Here is a 16,417-nt window from a genome sequence, read left to right as displayed (position 1 = left end):
GAGCAATTTTTTCATGTTTTAAGGAGCATTTATTTTTCTGTGAGCTGTCTGTTAATATCGTTTGTTTCATTTTTCTATTGGGGTTCTGTCCTTCCATCCACCATTTTAGAACTTCTTTCCATATTAGGGTTATTACTCCTTTATATGTGATATAAGTTGCAACATCTCTTCATTTGTTGTTTGACATTTCTTATAGAACTTTTTTGGCATGTGACTGTAATATATTTAATACCTTGTTAGGCTAGGCCCTGAAACACTGCTATTTTTTCAGATTTTGGGGGGTATAATTATGTTCTCATTTTAAATATATATACAAATTTCTAGTTCTAGAAGAGAAAACCATTGGCATTTTTGTTGGGATCATGTTACATTTATCAATTAACTTGGGGAGAATTTATATCTTTATGATGTCGTCTTCTCATATAAGTACATTTTCTCATTCTGTTTGCTTTAGTCAAACTTGGACCTTTTAGTAAAAGCATTTTAAAAGCTTTCCTTATATAAGTTTTATATGTTCCTTGTTAAGTTCATGCCTGGATATTTTATCTTTTTTGTTATTAGCATTAAAAGGGTTGTCTCTTGTATTATATCTTTTAACTGGTTATTGCTTATAAATGAAGACTACTGACTTCTGAAGGACAGAGGCTCTTGAGTTAAGGATTGCTATGGTGACATTGTCCAAAAATTATCAGAGAAGTGTTAGACAATTCAGTATTTCAAGTGAGAAATGAATCCATGAACCAAGGAAGGGTCAGGAGGGAAAGGAAGGAATAAAAGTCTACGTGTCTTAAAGGTATAGGGCTTAGCAACTAATCTGATGTTGAGGAAAGGATGAAAGAAAGGACACGTGGGCTTTCAACTGGTGACTGCGATGATGACATTGCTAATGAAAATAGGAAGAGGAGCCGGGCTCAGTGGCTCAGCCTGTAATCCCGCGCCTTTGGGAGGCTGAGGTGAGCGGATTGCCTGAGCCCGCGGGTTTGAGACCCGCCTGGGCAGCGAGACCTCATCTCTACAATAAATCAAAAAATCAGCCGGGCGTGGTAGCGCTTGCCTGTAATTCCGGCTACTCGGAAGGCTGAGGCGGAAGGATCGCCGGAGCCCAGCAGGTCGAGGCAGTGGTGGCCAGGAGCGGCCACTGCACTCCAGTCTGGGCAACAGAGTGAGACTCCAACTCAAAAAAAAAAAAAAAGAAAATAAGAAGAGGAGAAACTTGGGGGGAAAGGGAATACACTTCAGTTTTGGGCATTTAGATTTTAAGATGAGAAGTCAACAGAGAGATCAAGTGTAAAAATTTAGGTTTGGAAGCCATCAATAGAGCTGTAGGAGTTTTTGAAATGACTAGAGAAAGTAGAATAATAAGAGAAAAGCCAATGACAGAATATCAAAGAATTTCTATATTTAAACAATAGGCAGAGGAAACTGGTCCCTGAAAGACTGAGAGTAAGGAAGTGAACCAGAATATAAAGTGAAATACAACAGGAATTGTGTTCATCGATTATGAAATCACCAATAATGCTTAAGATAGCAATCTCAGAACTGTTATACAAGAAGGATGCTTTTTATGCTAAAAACAAAAAAGATAAAATATCCAAGCATGTACTTAACAATAAATATACAAAACTCATATAAGGAGACCTTTTAAAACATGTTTATTTTTGAGGTAAGATTGTGAAGAATTAACTAAAGAGATCACATTGAGTGGGAGTAGATTTGTGTTGGAAAATTTAAACTGTGTGTATTTAAAACATGTGAAGTCCGAATTCAAGAGGTCTCATGATTCAAATAATCTGTTTTGATATCAGTTCAACAAACCTGCTCAGATATAAATAGCTTAGCCTAAATTAAAATTTTTGCTACAGTTATTTCTTATTTATGGCCATTAACTCAAAGTTAGGTGTTTTGCCTGAATATACATTTATACATTGCCTTCTGACAGATGTGTTTGTGTTCGTGACTCCAAGTAAAATATAACATTAGGTGCCTAAGAGGACAAGAATTCTTCTTACTCTTAGACAAATGTCTGTTCTTTACATAGGCATTTATAACAATTATAATGGTTTAGACTTACGGTTTATAAATATTGTCATATTTCACTCAGATTCACAAAAGATTCTGGAAAGTAACCAGGACAGGGATCATTATTTCTTTTTTTTTTGTTGAGTTGGAGTCTCACTCTGTCGCCCAGACTGGTGTGCAGTGGCCGCTCCCAGCCACCGCAGCCTCCACCTACTGGGCTCCGGCGATCCTTCTGCCTCAGCCTTCCAAGTAGCTGGAACTACAGGCGCGCTACCACGCCTGGCTAATTTTTTTTTATTTTATTTACTGTAGAGATGAGGTCTCGCCAAGTTGCCCAGGTAGGTCTCAAGGGCTCAGGCAATTCACTCACCTCAGCTTCCTAAAGTGCAGGATTACAGGCTGAGCCACTGAGTCGGGCTGGATCATTGTTTCTTAAAGTACAAGGCGAGTAAAAGAATGGCCAGGTCTAGATCTCAGAATGTCTTGATCTCTTGCCTACAGGTATATGTTATGAATCAGAATGGAATGGAGGACACGTTTATTCTAGGTGATTAAAAAAGAAAAGGATTTAATGCAGAGAATTATGTGCTTATACAGCCCGCCCTCCATATCCATGGGTCCCTCATCTGCGGATTCAACCAACCGCAGATCAAAAATATTTGGGAAAAAAATACAATAAAAAATAGTATATATAAAAATATAACAACCATTTATATAATATTTACATTGTATTAAGTATTATGCATGATCTAGAAATAATTTAAAGGAGATGGAAAGATGTGTATAGTTTATATGCAAATACTATGCTATTTTATATAAGGGATTGTGGATTTTGGTATCTGTGGGAGTCCTGGAGCCAATACCCCACAAATAATGAGGGACAACAGTAAATGGAAAAGCAAGCATTAGACTGCCTCCAGAAATGACTATTGGGACAACATGGTAAAGCAGACCATCGGGGGAATCACCCATGAGTGCATCCTTGGAATTACTCCAGAAATCAGGAAGCCAGACTAGGAAGTTGCTGCCACTGCTTGTGTCATCACTGGCACCACTCAACTGCCCCTTGACATTCACAAAACTGGTGACTTGGCACTAGAACATGGACCCTCAGTACCTAAGAATCACAAGAATGAACTCCAGAACACTGCAGGCTGAAAAACTTTATGTCTTTGTGAACTTGCATGTGAGAAAAAGTCACTAAAAGCGGGGAGGAGGATGGCCTGCTTCATTTTTGTACTCCAGATCTTTTTTTTTTTTTTGAGTTGGAGTCTCACTCTGTCGCCCAGACTGAAATGGCACATTCACGGCCACCCCAGACCTGCCGTGCGCCGGCAATCCTTCTGCCTCAGCCTCCCAAGTAGTCATAACTACAGGCGCTGCTACCATGCCCGGCTAATTTTTTGATGTATTGTAGAGATGAGGTCTCACCATGTTGCCCAGGCTTATCTCGAACCGCAGGCTCAGACAATTCTCTTGCTTCTGCTTCCCAAAGTGCTGGGATTGCAGGCTTGAGCCACTGCACCTGGCCCAGATCTTTAAAGACCAAATCTAATAGATAAAATGTAATTCAAGGTTGGGTGCGGTGGCTCAGCCTTAATCCCAGCACTTTGGGAGGCTGAGGTGAGAGGATTGCCTGAGCTCGGAGGTTTGAGATCAGCCTGGGCAATTTGGTGAGACCTCATCTCTACAATAAATCACACACACACACGAAAAAAAACTAGCCGGCCATGGTGGAAGGCTGAGGCGAAAGGATTGCCTAAGCCCAGCAGGTCGAGGCTGCAGTGGCCATGAGCGTGCCACTGTACTCCAGCCTGGGCGACAAGAGTGAGACTCCAAGTCAAAAAAAAAAAAAAAAAGTAATTCATATCCAGAACCTAGAAAATGTAATTTTGGGCTTTCTTGCCTCTGCACACAGGAGGCTGGAATAGAAACTAAGCAAGCCAATCCACATTGGTCCCAGCAAACTTACTGTATATGTTCATTCAAGATGTTGGTAAAAATAACTAACAGACGATCAGGTCAGAACCATGTGGCACACCAGCAGAAACTGCTCTCCAGATAGAAATCATTATCAAGATTCAAATAACTTTTCCAGGGTTTGTGGTTATAATTGGCAGAGCTGAGACTTAAATTCAGGTCTGATACCAATGACCAGAATGCTATATTGCCTTTCAATTTGCTCCATTAATTCTCTTTAGTTGTTTAAGCAGCTCAGAAGCCACCTACTTTCCACACCACCCCCTGCCACCCCCACCAACAGCTATGAAAGAGTAGTCAAATGCTGTGCTAAAATCAGAGTATCTTCCTAGCACATTTCATTTACCCATTCAAATGAAAAAGTAATGCAAAAGTAATGCCGTTCCTGGGGGGAGGGGGGTATCCATGATGGTTTAGCAAGTCCCATGCTAATTTAACTTTCTTCACTCCTGCTTAAAATCTTCTGGCAGATGTCAGTTAGAATTTGGATTTGTACTGAGTGACAGAAGACTCAAAATAAGTATGAACTAAACCGAAAGAAATTTATTTCTCATGTACAACACATCCAGAGTAAGCAGTCAGGACTAGTAGGGCAGCTTCCCTCCCAAAGTCTATCAGGGCCTGGGGCTCTTTGGATTTTCCTCAGCATGTGATTTTTAAAAAATTATATATATCTTTTATTTTGAAATTGTGGGGTACAGTTAAGGGTCAGGTATACAAATATTCATTGTGCCTCTCCCCCTTCCCCAGACAGATATTGACCTCAAAGTCCATTAGGGCTGCTTGAGTTCTAACCATCATATTTGCATTCCAGCCCACAGGGAGGAAGGCCAGGAACACTTCAAAGAAGTAGCACATAAACCTTCTGTCAGGTTGCTTTGGTTGAGTACTTGGTAGGTGACTCCACTTAACTACAGGGGAAGTTGGTAGGGTAGCCTTTGTTCATATGTCTATGTGCCCAGCCAAAAATCAGGGACTTTTAACAGTAAAGAAGGAGAGAATGCATACTCGTGGTAAACAGCATCCTTTGCTATAGTGACCTCACTGCATCCAGCAAAGATGTTCACTGCACATCTCTTATTGTATTGCAAAATGTCATAATAGCAGGTGTCTTCAGCACCTGGTACAGAGACTGACATAGTTCAGGCACTTTATCATTTGTTCAACAAAAATCTAATTTTCTGGTGAAATTTAAAAAGTGGTTTAAAAACAAATATGACTAGGTATACCTAGAAGAAATGTGCTTGAAAAGCTGTGGAAAACAAAATTTTGTTTTTAAGTCTTATTTCTCCCAATACATTAGGGCATGTATTTCCATGGAGGGAGGAGAAGGAAAGGGACTCAAATAATTTAGAGGAAAGCTTAAAAAATGAAAAGGAATCGTTGATATAAGGCTCAGCGGTTAAAGGGAAATAACCTCACAAAAATCAAACTTAATTCCAAAATTTAAACCACAATGAAAAGTTCAAAGAAGCCACCAGATCATACTACTGCAATAGGTACAGTGTGAACAATAGCTTAACGGTTAAGAACCGGACTTTGGAATGACGAGAAGGGCTCTTTCTGTTACTAGCGTTGTTACCTCTATTAGTTAATCTCCAAACTATAATTTTCTCGCCTGAGAAATATTCTTTGTTGCAAGGAGGAAATGAGAATACATGCATTTACACTGGACTTAGTGCACAGAAATAAATACTCTGTATATGGTAGCAGTATCACTCTCATGATACATTTATAAAATTATTTTGTCTTCTCTCCAAGAATTAAGCCCCTCCCCCCTTTTTAAAAGTGGGGTCTCAGTTTGTTGACCAAGCTAGAGTGCAGGGACATGATCGCGGCTCACTGCAGCCTCAAACTCCTGGGCTCAAAGGATCCTCTCACCTCAGCCTTCCGAGTAGCTGGGACTACAGGTGTGCACCCCCACACCTGGCTAATTTTTAAATTTTTTGTAAGGATGAGGTCTCGCTATGTTGTCGAGGCTTGTCTCGAACTCCTGGGCTCAAAATTTTTTCACCTTGGCCTCCCAAAGTGCTGGGATTATAGGCGTGAGCCACCGCATTCAGCCCAAGTACTTTTTAAAAAATAAAAACCTGTCTTGAAAAGTACAGTCTTTTTTGTTTTGCTTTCTTCTAAGCAGACTATAATTTCAAGGCTGGCATACATATTTTTAAAACTTTAGGTTATATAATTTTGATTAATGATTCCATCCACAAATTTGAAATTTTAATTATTTAAAAGTTCATTTATAGTGATGTATGTCAAAGTGAATCTCTACTTCAGATTTAGCAAAATAAAAAAATTGGTCTTTTATTACGGTAATAGGAGCTGAGGCAACCTGCATTTATGATACTCAGTAATACCCGATTTTTCAGCTCATAGAGGGAAGTCAAAACACCAGTTAACACTAGCAAACTTCTACTTCCAGGTGTAGTTCTAAGAACATTCTTTCATTCTGTTCTTGGCTCTGCCAAGTGCAAATTATCACCTGTTTTTCTTCTTCATAGTATGTTATATACCTGTATCTCTGGCACTTACCAAAGAACAGTAATTAGCTCCTTACAAGACTGTAATCCCCTCAAAGGTGGGTACAAGATCTTATTCATCTTACCCACAGCTACTGAGTTTTTGTAGTGACCACTACTGGTTGCCTCCCAAACAGCAAGTCCCTAATATCTTTTCTAGGGTATGGAACTCATTTTAGATGGATGACCCACATACTCCAGGAAATGGGCCCCTCTCCAAGCTATAGAGCATGAATCAATAATCTAAGTTAAGTAACAGGCTTTAGGGTGACCCTTTTACTTTTGTCTTGGTCCAATGAGACTAGAAGGGTGTGTGAATGGAGTGCCTAATAGGAGATTCTGAGATGTTTTTTTTTTTCTGATTAAAGGTAATGAGAACTGCCCTTACTATACTGCTTGGGAGGTATGAAGGTATAATATTTGAGCTGTGGCAGCCATAGTGTGACCATGAGATAACAGACACAGAAAAGCTGAAGATGGAACAGAAACAGAGAATCTGGTCCTTGTTAACGAGTCACTGAATGAACCCTTGACCCTCCTATCTCCAATAACAAGCTAAAAATGTCATGGTTTAAGCCAGAGTTAGGTTTTCAATTACTTGCAACCAAAAGCAGTGCTTTGTTTTTCCCAGAATTTACTATTCTTTACACCCACTGGTTCTTGTTTGCCTGGTCTTGATTTCACATGACTTTTTCCCCCTTCCATATCCTTGAGCATTGAGGATTCTAATATACTTAAAGTAGTATCTAGGTAGTTCTTTACTTTTATCTTGATTATTGATTTTCTTAGGATTTATTCTCTTCAAGTGCTTTGGAACTTTGAGGTGCAGGCTCAGCTTGCATGCTCCCATGGTCTTCTTAGCTTCTTCCCTTCTTCATCACCCCTCTCTTCTTCCCTTTTGTAATTGCCTTCGCCACTGTCCAAACTCAGCGCGACAGGTCTGTGGTGATAGCGGGGCCATCACAGATCTACAGAGATCTGTAAACATGGATGAGTAGACTGCTTAACTCAAGACCTGTCTACAAGTTATAGTCCCAGGCACTGGTTTTTGCTATGTCTCAGTTCCAAGAATGAGGAAACGCCACTCCAGACCCTGGTTTCATTGAAATTTCTGGCTGCTTCTCCCAGCATCCAGACTATAGCCCAGATTCTGGCTTACAAATTCAGTATACTTAGCACTTTCTAACTCTGGTTCATGGATATGTTTATATTGCTTTTGAACACAGCTGTGCTTTCTATTATTTTTCGATTCAAAGCTCCAGAAATACACTTATCTAGGTACTCCTTAGGCTAACATTTTAAAGTAAACATTATGTGAAAGAGAAGATGGATTTTTGTCATACAACTCTTATGACATGCACCATTCATTGGTGAATAAATCCTAGGTGAATGGCAGAATTTCAATGGATACGATCTGTGTATTCTTCTGGATTAACACCAGAGAGCAGATTAGCAGCACTGTCTTGTGCTGACTGTTATCCACTTCCCAAAGTTCATGAGTTCAAAGGAGGAATAGCACTGAGTATGTTTACAAAATGTGCTGCCTGGATAAAATATGTCCCACAAATCACCTTAACATCCAGTTGGTTTAATATAAAATGTTTTTAATTGTTTTTGAAAACATTTAAAAAACAATTTTTGAGCACTTTCAATAAAAAAAGAGAACTGAAATGCTACCGCAATATTCAACTACTGTAGTTTCAGCAGGTACAACAGACAACAAAACACTGGGGAAATCTGACTTTTTGCACTAAATGAAACATGAAACAGGGCTTGTTTTTGTCATTTATGGTGTAGTAAAGCACATTATAGTACAAGACTATTATATGAACCTCAGATGCACTGCACAAAAAAACACTTTCCTTCTTTTCAGTTCAAAAGTCAGTGCTTATTGCAATTATATGCAAAATTATTTACTTCATGAAGTCTTATCATGATAAACAGTATGCAAAATGTTTTAAACATCAAAACAATGAAAATAATCTGAGAAAAGAACATATTCAACAATAACTAAGCAGAATTAGTAAACGTAAAAATGTAAATAACTTGTGAATAACTATGCTTGCCTGGTTAACAGTGAACCAGTTTCAACACAGCAAAGAAAAAAAAAGAGTGGTTACAGGAATACCTAGTACTGTACAAGATAAGTCAATAACACTCATGCACATTTTGTGATCATGTATTAACATGGTGAAGCAAACTAAACTTAATTCTTCCTGCTGTAATATTCTCATGTAAGAGAATAAGAAATAGAAATATCTCATTGAGATCAATGCACATTGCTACATAAGACAATTTTATCTGTCACTTTGATGACATTTTGTCTTTTCATAATGAAACACATTTAAAAAGTTTAATCTGTGGACTGTATTGGTTGCATTTATCCTAAGAGATGTGCCTACCACAGGTTCAACAAATTTAGTGCAATATATGAACCCCAGAAAGTTTGCTGGATGAATTCAACCAAATTTAAAGAGTTTGCTGCAATACTGTACAGGGGGTTAAAAATCCTCCAGTCTTTATATTTTTATCAAAAAAGATTTCCATTATTTTTATATTAGTAGGAAGCTAATAATGTAAACAAGGGATTAGAATGGCCTCAAAATCTCCTTTTCAGAGTATCTCATATAGAAAGGCTCCCATCATTTGTTAAAAGAAATCACACAGTTTCCTTTGGGTATTGCATACTTTGGTGTGCAGTAGTGCTGTGTCTCAATGTACAGTGAAGAAATAACTAGCATCAAGAAAATTATCTAACAAATCATTAAATCAAGATAACAGCAAATACACACAAATGCCAATAACTAGGACATATCAATATATAAACCTCTGAGCCAACCCTAGCACCATTTATTATCAAAATATGTTAATACCCTACCTTGCAAATTTATTGAACAATGAAATCTTATTAAACTCTTTATCACATTTATTAAATATTCATTGATTGTAGTCTTTTGATTGGCTTACTAAGCTTAGCTAGGTTCACGGTTGCAGAGCAAATGGTTTAAAGTTAGCTTTAAAAACAATGGCAATTTTAAAATCTCTTTGAAAGTGATCTTGAAACTCACCTAAATGGAGCTGTCAACTAGTGAGTAGATGTGTCAACATTAAATTCATAAATAATTATTCATAAAACAAAATGGAAGCCATAAAGAGAAACATTTTAAAAAAATCCTGAGTGCTTCTTTTGCAATTGTGGTTATCACAATAAATAAATTAAGCAAGTAATAAAATGCTCCTCTTCTTCAAGTACTATTGATATCCCCTTTGTTTTATCAGAGATATACAGATTTGTGGCTTCAGACCTTAGGTGGGGAAGTGTTTTTTATTCAGTTTTTCATGTTGTCTCCTTCCTGCTTATTTGTTTTTCAAAGGGATCCCATCATCAAATTGCATTACTATATTCAGGAGGAATGAAGGAGTCAGTCATGAGACTGAGGAGGAAAAAAACTGATTACTGAAGAAGATTATAATAAAAAATTTCAAAGTAAATCTCAAATAGAATTTTAACATGTGCATGCAGCCTTTGTGATAAAACGGAGAAAATGCTTCTATTTTCCTTCTAATTCCCCATCTCAATAACAAATAATGAAACATAAAACATTTTCCTAACATGCTTGTATTTATTCTATTGAATTACAACGTCTGGAGTTATTTGCTTGTTTCATGTGTGCGCGCACCTGCATGTCTCTTCATATGCTAGCTTCCTATTAAAATCAACATTTAAAAATAAGACTAATGCAAGGTCACAAATATAAATAGCTCCTAGTTTTTCCTCTTAAAAGTTTTAGTGCAGCTTTTGCTTTTGTTAAAGTAATACTTAATTTTCCATTATTTTCTCCTATTAAGCCCTTCATTGTGGATGTAAATGGTACTGAAGCCCCAGAAAGTCCTACAGAGATTTTTCATCCTACAGTAGCTCTATGCTTCAAGCCTAAATATTTATAATAACCTGAATATTATCCCTGTTTCAAGGAAGACCTTCTTTTCTACAATTCACCTTAGCTATGATTTTATATCTAAAAGATAATGCCAACAACAAAATAACCTATACCTAAAATTGATGGTTTCTCCTAAGTTCTGTGGAGATCAACTGATGAATTAAAATGAACTTATACAAAATAAAGATCTAGACTGCTCTGGTAACAGCTGGAAAGTCAATTGTTTACTAGCAAACAATGAACTAAATGGGAACATTATAACATTTAAAACCTAATACTTGTTCTTCTACAGCCTACTGTCTTCAGAAAATTGTTAAGAACTGAGGCAAGTCTAACCATTTCCTACTGAAGAAACCACTTCTGCAGCAAACGCTTTTAAAATGTCACAATTAATAGTAAGTGTTTCTGCTGCGGGAGGCACTTCCATTAAGACAAATACAATACATATGTCTTTAGATACAGTGTGCTACATATTATAAAACACAATTTAACCCAACATTTCAACAGTAGGATGGTCCTTGCTTTCTATCCATTCAAAACCTGATGAAGTCATAGAGTTCATGGATTCACTGCAAATTTGTTGAAATAAGGGGTCATTCTTTAATTCTTCCAGTGTAGCTTCATCATCTTGTCCCTGCTGACGACCTGGATCAAACAGTAGATTTGGGTCTAAAGTGTTCAAATCATTGATGCTGCCTGAGAGCTCAGAAGACAACCTGATATCGCTAGAGAAATCAGATGCAGTATTAGTAAGATCAGATGCTACCTGACCTACCAGCTGCTGGTTGGTTTGCAAGCTGTCTCCACTCAACAGGTCTTTAACAGTGCTATTGAAATCTAATTGTGGCTCTCCAATTTCTGATTGTGCTTGATTATCTCCAGGAGAAAAATTGATCTGATCGGTGCTATTACTTTTGGTGAGGTAAGATGGTGTTTGGAATTCATAAACAGAAGTGCTGGAATCAATCATATTCTGTGGGTTGGCACTAGGAAAAACAGTGGAAGTTTCCAAGATCTGAGTGAGATTCATCCGGGCCGTGTAATTGGAGGGCAGGTTGTTCATTCCCAAACCTCTCACTGCATCATCATTGTCAGAATCAAGTTTACTCAATAAAACATTGGTTATTTTTTTACTATTAGTTTGCTTCTGAAGAGCATTCGGGAAGGCTGTCTGCATCATGACTGTCAACGGAACTGACTGACTTCGTTGAGCTATGTTGTTGGCACATGCATCTGTGTGAACATTTGTGAAAACATGAACTTCTGGGGTTACTGGACTTCCGAAGGGGGTCACATTAGATCGTGGGATATTAGATACTGGATAGAGGGTGCTTCCACTAAGGTTACGTTGGCGATGAACAGCAGGGCTCACACTCCGGCATCTGAAGTTGCTGCTGGCAGATGAATTAGTTCCTTTATTGTCAAGAGGGGCAGGGACTGCAAAACCCTCCTGTTTGTTGGTGTTATTTACAGTGGCACCTTGATGCTGCACAGGAGAGACAGGAGTCAAACGACCGAAATGAGGGTCATGATGTCTGGATTGAGACTGATAAGACTGTCCAGGCACAGCAAAAGCATGAGGTTTCCTGAAACGGTCTTCCACTAGTTCCTGATAGCTTGGGAGAATGCCATGGCCAGAAACTGATGAATTACCAACCCCACTATACCCATTATTCATCCATTCAAGTTTGGTTTTGTCAGGGTGTGTGGCCATGGGTCTTTGCATCGGTTTCACAGGACTGCTTGAGACGATGCTGGCATCATGATATGCCATACTGGAGCTTATTGGGGTGAATGCAAATGGATTCCTGCATTCAACAGGGCTGGGAGGGACGCTACTACTGCAGTTAGAATGTGGAGTACCAATGGGTGTATGTCGACTACTTCCTAGAGCACTGTCCACGGGGGTAGTCTGAGCTAGCCTGGAACAAGGGCTCTCCCGTGACAGGCTCTGAGACCCAGCAATCATTTCAGATGTTGGGGTTGGGGTTGGGGTAGGAGTGGGCGTAGGCGTGGGTGTGGGTGTGGGGGTGTGGACTGGAGTGCCATTGCTGTGGATTGGATGATAGAAGTGGGTGCTGGAGGCATGAGATGGCATTGGGGCTCCTGGAGTTACCGACTGACTCTGAAGGGTCATTCCCAAACAGTTACCATACGAATGCGAATTGTTCATTGACATTTGCTGCTCCATAAGCACCAGCTCTTCCACAATGCTATCTTGTGTAAGTTCATCATCAAAAGGAAAGTAGCTTTCATTTGTCTGAGAGACAGAAGGCTCAAACTCCTTCAGTTCGGACTGCAGAGGTAACTGATCTGAAGAATGTGCTTGTATTTGATTCAAAGAAGATTCCTGTATCTGGCTATGTAGCTGCTGGCTATACGTGTCCTGTGGCATTCCTTCTAATTCCCAAACAGATTTTTCTAAGTCATTGATATCAGAGTGCTCCGGAACTGTCATAACACTGATATCTTGCTGTTGTTCACAGTTGTCAGATATAAACTCAGAATCTTTAGTGATGTGTTGCCATTCATTTGGATTAAAGCTACCATCTGATTTTGAATCACTGTCTAAGAGAAAGACACTCCCTTCAAGTTTTACTTTTATATCTGGAGATGATGATGGTGGTGTCTGCTGTTCCAAAGCCGAATCACTAGTAGGAAGAGCAGAAGAATTCAAGGGTTGGTTTGTCAGTATGTGTGAATTGACATTTACTGATACCTTGCTAGGAATCTGAGCACCTGCTGTTGAACTTTCTGTTTTCCCTGAATGTGGAACCTTTTGGTCCTTCTTAACACTGCCTGGTTTCTGACCTTCTATGGTAACTGCAGAAAGCTGTTCCACAATTGGTTTCTTTACAGGAGGCACCTGGGACTCTTGCACAGTAGAAGATAGTCGTTTTCTTGGACTTTTAGTGCATAATTTAGGGTCTTTATTTATTGAGTCACCATTAGATGGTGAGCTGGTGCTGGTGAAAGTTAAGTTCTGAGTAGCAACTGAGAGAGTAATAGTGCTTTGATTATTGCCTGTGGATGTGCCTGGCAGAATTTCGCTACAGCGACTTTTACATTTGGTCCTCTGGTCACAGACCTTAGTTGCTTTTATTTCAATGACACCTTCATTTGAGGGAGGTTTCTGCACTACTCCATCTGTATTACTTTTCTGCCCCAAAAGGGCACTAGGTGTTGTTTCAGGAGCTTTAGCCCCATCAGAGTTCTCTTGGCACTGTACAGGATGCTCATCTGACGATGTTTCAGGTTCCATTTTGACTTCCACAGCAGATGTTCCCCCAGCACTGCTGGTCCTGGACCCAGGAGACTGAAGCGAAACAACAGAACCATTCTTGATCTGTGGAATGCTCCTTGATTCTTCTGTTGTTCCAGTAGCACTGTTGACTGAGGCAGAATGTTTAAGAGGGGCACTGCTGTTGCTGGGTGTGAGGGATATTGTCGTCATTTTCACCACATTTAGAGAACTCATGTGTGAAGCAGGTACAACAGCAGTTTTGATGGGACTACTAGTAAAGAGGACAGTAGTTGGCGAGCGGATGGTGAGCGCACTGGTGTTGGCTGGTTTGGGTAGTATCTGATGGTAACGGTGCCGGGCAGAACGATCCCCACCAGGACTGGCTGGAACGTTCTGAGGAGTCTTTGGTGCCTGTTTCACAGACTGCATGTGCTGAGTGACTACCTGCACATTGAGAGGAAGAACTTTGCCATCAGAAGAACTCATTGGACTAGGTGAAGTTACCAATTGCCTGGTTCGCTGGACCTGTTAAAAGTTAGAAAACAAAACTAAGAATCAATAAGGATAAGATATTAACAGTAATTCGAGGTATTTTTTAAATGTTAATGTTAAAAAGAAAAAAGTTTCTATGTTAGAAGAGAGTTCTTCTAGACAAGTTCTATACAATGAGACACATAAATATAACAAATGCAACCACAATGCAATCAAGTTACAAAATACTACAGTAATTCATACAAAACATTAGATCACTTTTCAGTTAACAAGGATAAAAACTCCACACCTGTGAAGAATACTTCCTGAAACAATGAGTTAAGGAGGTTATGGGAAGAGGAGTTAAAAATCTTAAAGAAACATACAACTACAAACGTATCTACTAATCTATGCCATGAAGATGGCTCACTCATAGGGGAAACTGTCTTATAAATGGGTCTACCTTGGACTCAGTAACCACCATGAATAAAGTCCCAGACCAAGCTACTGGCTACCCAAGTTTGCTCTACGGTGAATAGTGTGGTTACTAGGTATTTCATGTTTTAATGACATGATGATGATTATAAGAACAAGAAAAACAAGATAAAACATGTTCTTAATGATATTATCAATAATAACATAAAGTACCACCTTACTTTGGCATGATGCACTCTCATTTTAAAAGCCCCTTCATCATAACCTCTATTGTGTGAGCTAGGAAAGGAGCAGACTATTAACCTCTATTTGTAGATAAAGAAACAAACTAGTTAGCTAAGGAACTTGCCCAAAGTTCTATTCCTATATCCAGCAAGTCCACAGATAGGCGTCTATTAAAGTATTATCAATAATATTATAATTTTGCTCCATGTGAATGCTAAAAAATAAATGTTTAAACCAAAAAAAAAAAAAGTATGCAACTATATTACCTTGATCAGCCTGGGATGAAACAACTCTGTAAATCACTCATTTTTATATAAAGCTCTGACTGGTTGCATCCAGACTGGTTTATGTCTCAGATCTTCACGTTTTCACTTATGTTTGCTTTATAGCTCACTCTGAATCAACAACATACATCCTGAATGAAAGACTGAATGGGAATCTGTCTGTGGTCACAAAACCAGTTTATGACTATCTATACCTATACTTGCCTCCTTATCTGCCACTTTTAATTAAACGATTCATTTCCCACCACCCAGTAAAGCCAAATACTATTTAATGATATTACCGGAATGGGACTAGGGACAGCTGCCACAACGATACCAATAGGTTGAGGAGAAAGGATTGCAGGATTTCCATTAGGAAGATTAGTCACTCCATTGGTTGTAGTGCCTTCTGATTTTTTTGCTGAGGACTCTCCTGGCAAAGGGGATTGTAGTTTCTGTTCTTGCTGTTTCTTTTGGATTTTCCGTTGCAACTGCTGTTTAGCATCAATAGGAGACGGCAAAGTCTTCACCTGAGGCTGAAAGGAATTACTTTCAGCTGTAGGTATAAAAGCAGAAGGCTGGGTAATTCCTTTAATTCCTGAAATAAATAGAAAGGAAAGCTAGAATAAATACTCTCTTGTATAGAAGGCAGTTACAATTCAATTTCTTTGAATATGTAGCCATCTACTGGACAAAGCAACCAAGACAGCAAATTTTAACTCACACTATTTTTACCAAGCATACATATTAGATTTCCAATGTATACACATTCATCAATATGGCTTTATCATCTTAAAATATGGTTCAACTTCTAGGCATAGAGAATGGTATAATGAACACTGGAGACTCAGAAGGGGAGGGGAGAGAAGGAGTAGAGGGACGAAAAGTCACCTATTGGGAACAATGTGCACAGGTGGGAGTGGTAAGTACACTTAAAGTCCAGACTTCTTTGCCACTAAACAATGCCACCATGTAACCCTAAACTACTTGTATCCCCTAAAGCTACTGAAATTAAAAAAAAAAAAATATGGTTCCACTTAGGTGACAGTTCTAGTTTAATCAACAATAACAGATGGTTTTGAACAGAGTAGCTATGTCATAAATGTGCAAAAGTTTACATAAATTAATGTTAAGATAGCATTTTTACATTTTATCAGCTGTCAGTAAGTTTCCCTCCTCCCCTTTTCTAATGAAAGAAATTCATGCATTTTCATGACTTTAATATTCAGCCCACAAGGGACATTCAGTAAATATTTGCTTAAACCACATCATACTTAAAAAAAAAACTTGATGGAGAAAACAAGAAATCCTACCAGA

At 38.8% G+C, this 16,417-nt stretch overlaps 1 protein-coding gene across 1 annotated transcript in view; it reads right to left on the bottom strand.

The window, feature by feature from the left end:
- Positions 1–8,108: 8,108 nt before the first annotated feature.
- The window catches only part of RFX7 (regulatory factor X7), a 137,100-nt gene continuing 128,791 nt past the window's right edge, over positions 8,109–16,417 (bottom strand). Inside the window, exons 8-9 of the mRNA XM_008063057.1 lie at positions 15,403–15,698; positions 8,109–14,231 (exon numbers count right to left, since the gene is read on the bottom strand). Coding sequence (XP_008061248.1) covers positions 10,950–14,231; positions 15,403–15,698 — 3,578 coding nt within the window. The 3' untranslated portion in view covers positions 8,109–10,949. The remainder of the gene's footprint in view (positions 14,232–15,402; positions 15,699–16,417) is intronic.

Source organism: Carlito syrichta, unplaced genomic scaffold (genome assembly GCF_000164805.1).
Source record: "Carlito syrichta isolate Samal-C Ts95f unplaced genomic scaffold, Tarsius_syrichta-2.0.1 Scaffold306510, whole genome shotgun sequence".
NCBI lineage: Eukaryota > Metazoa > Chordata > Mammalia > Primates > Tarsiidae > Carlito > Carlito syrichta.
The sequence above is the reverse complement of the archived record's forward strand: the minus strand, read 5'-3'. Positions and strand labels throughout refer to the sequence as shown.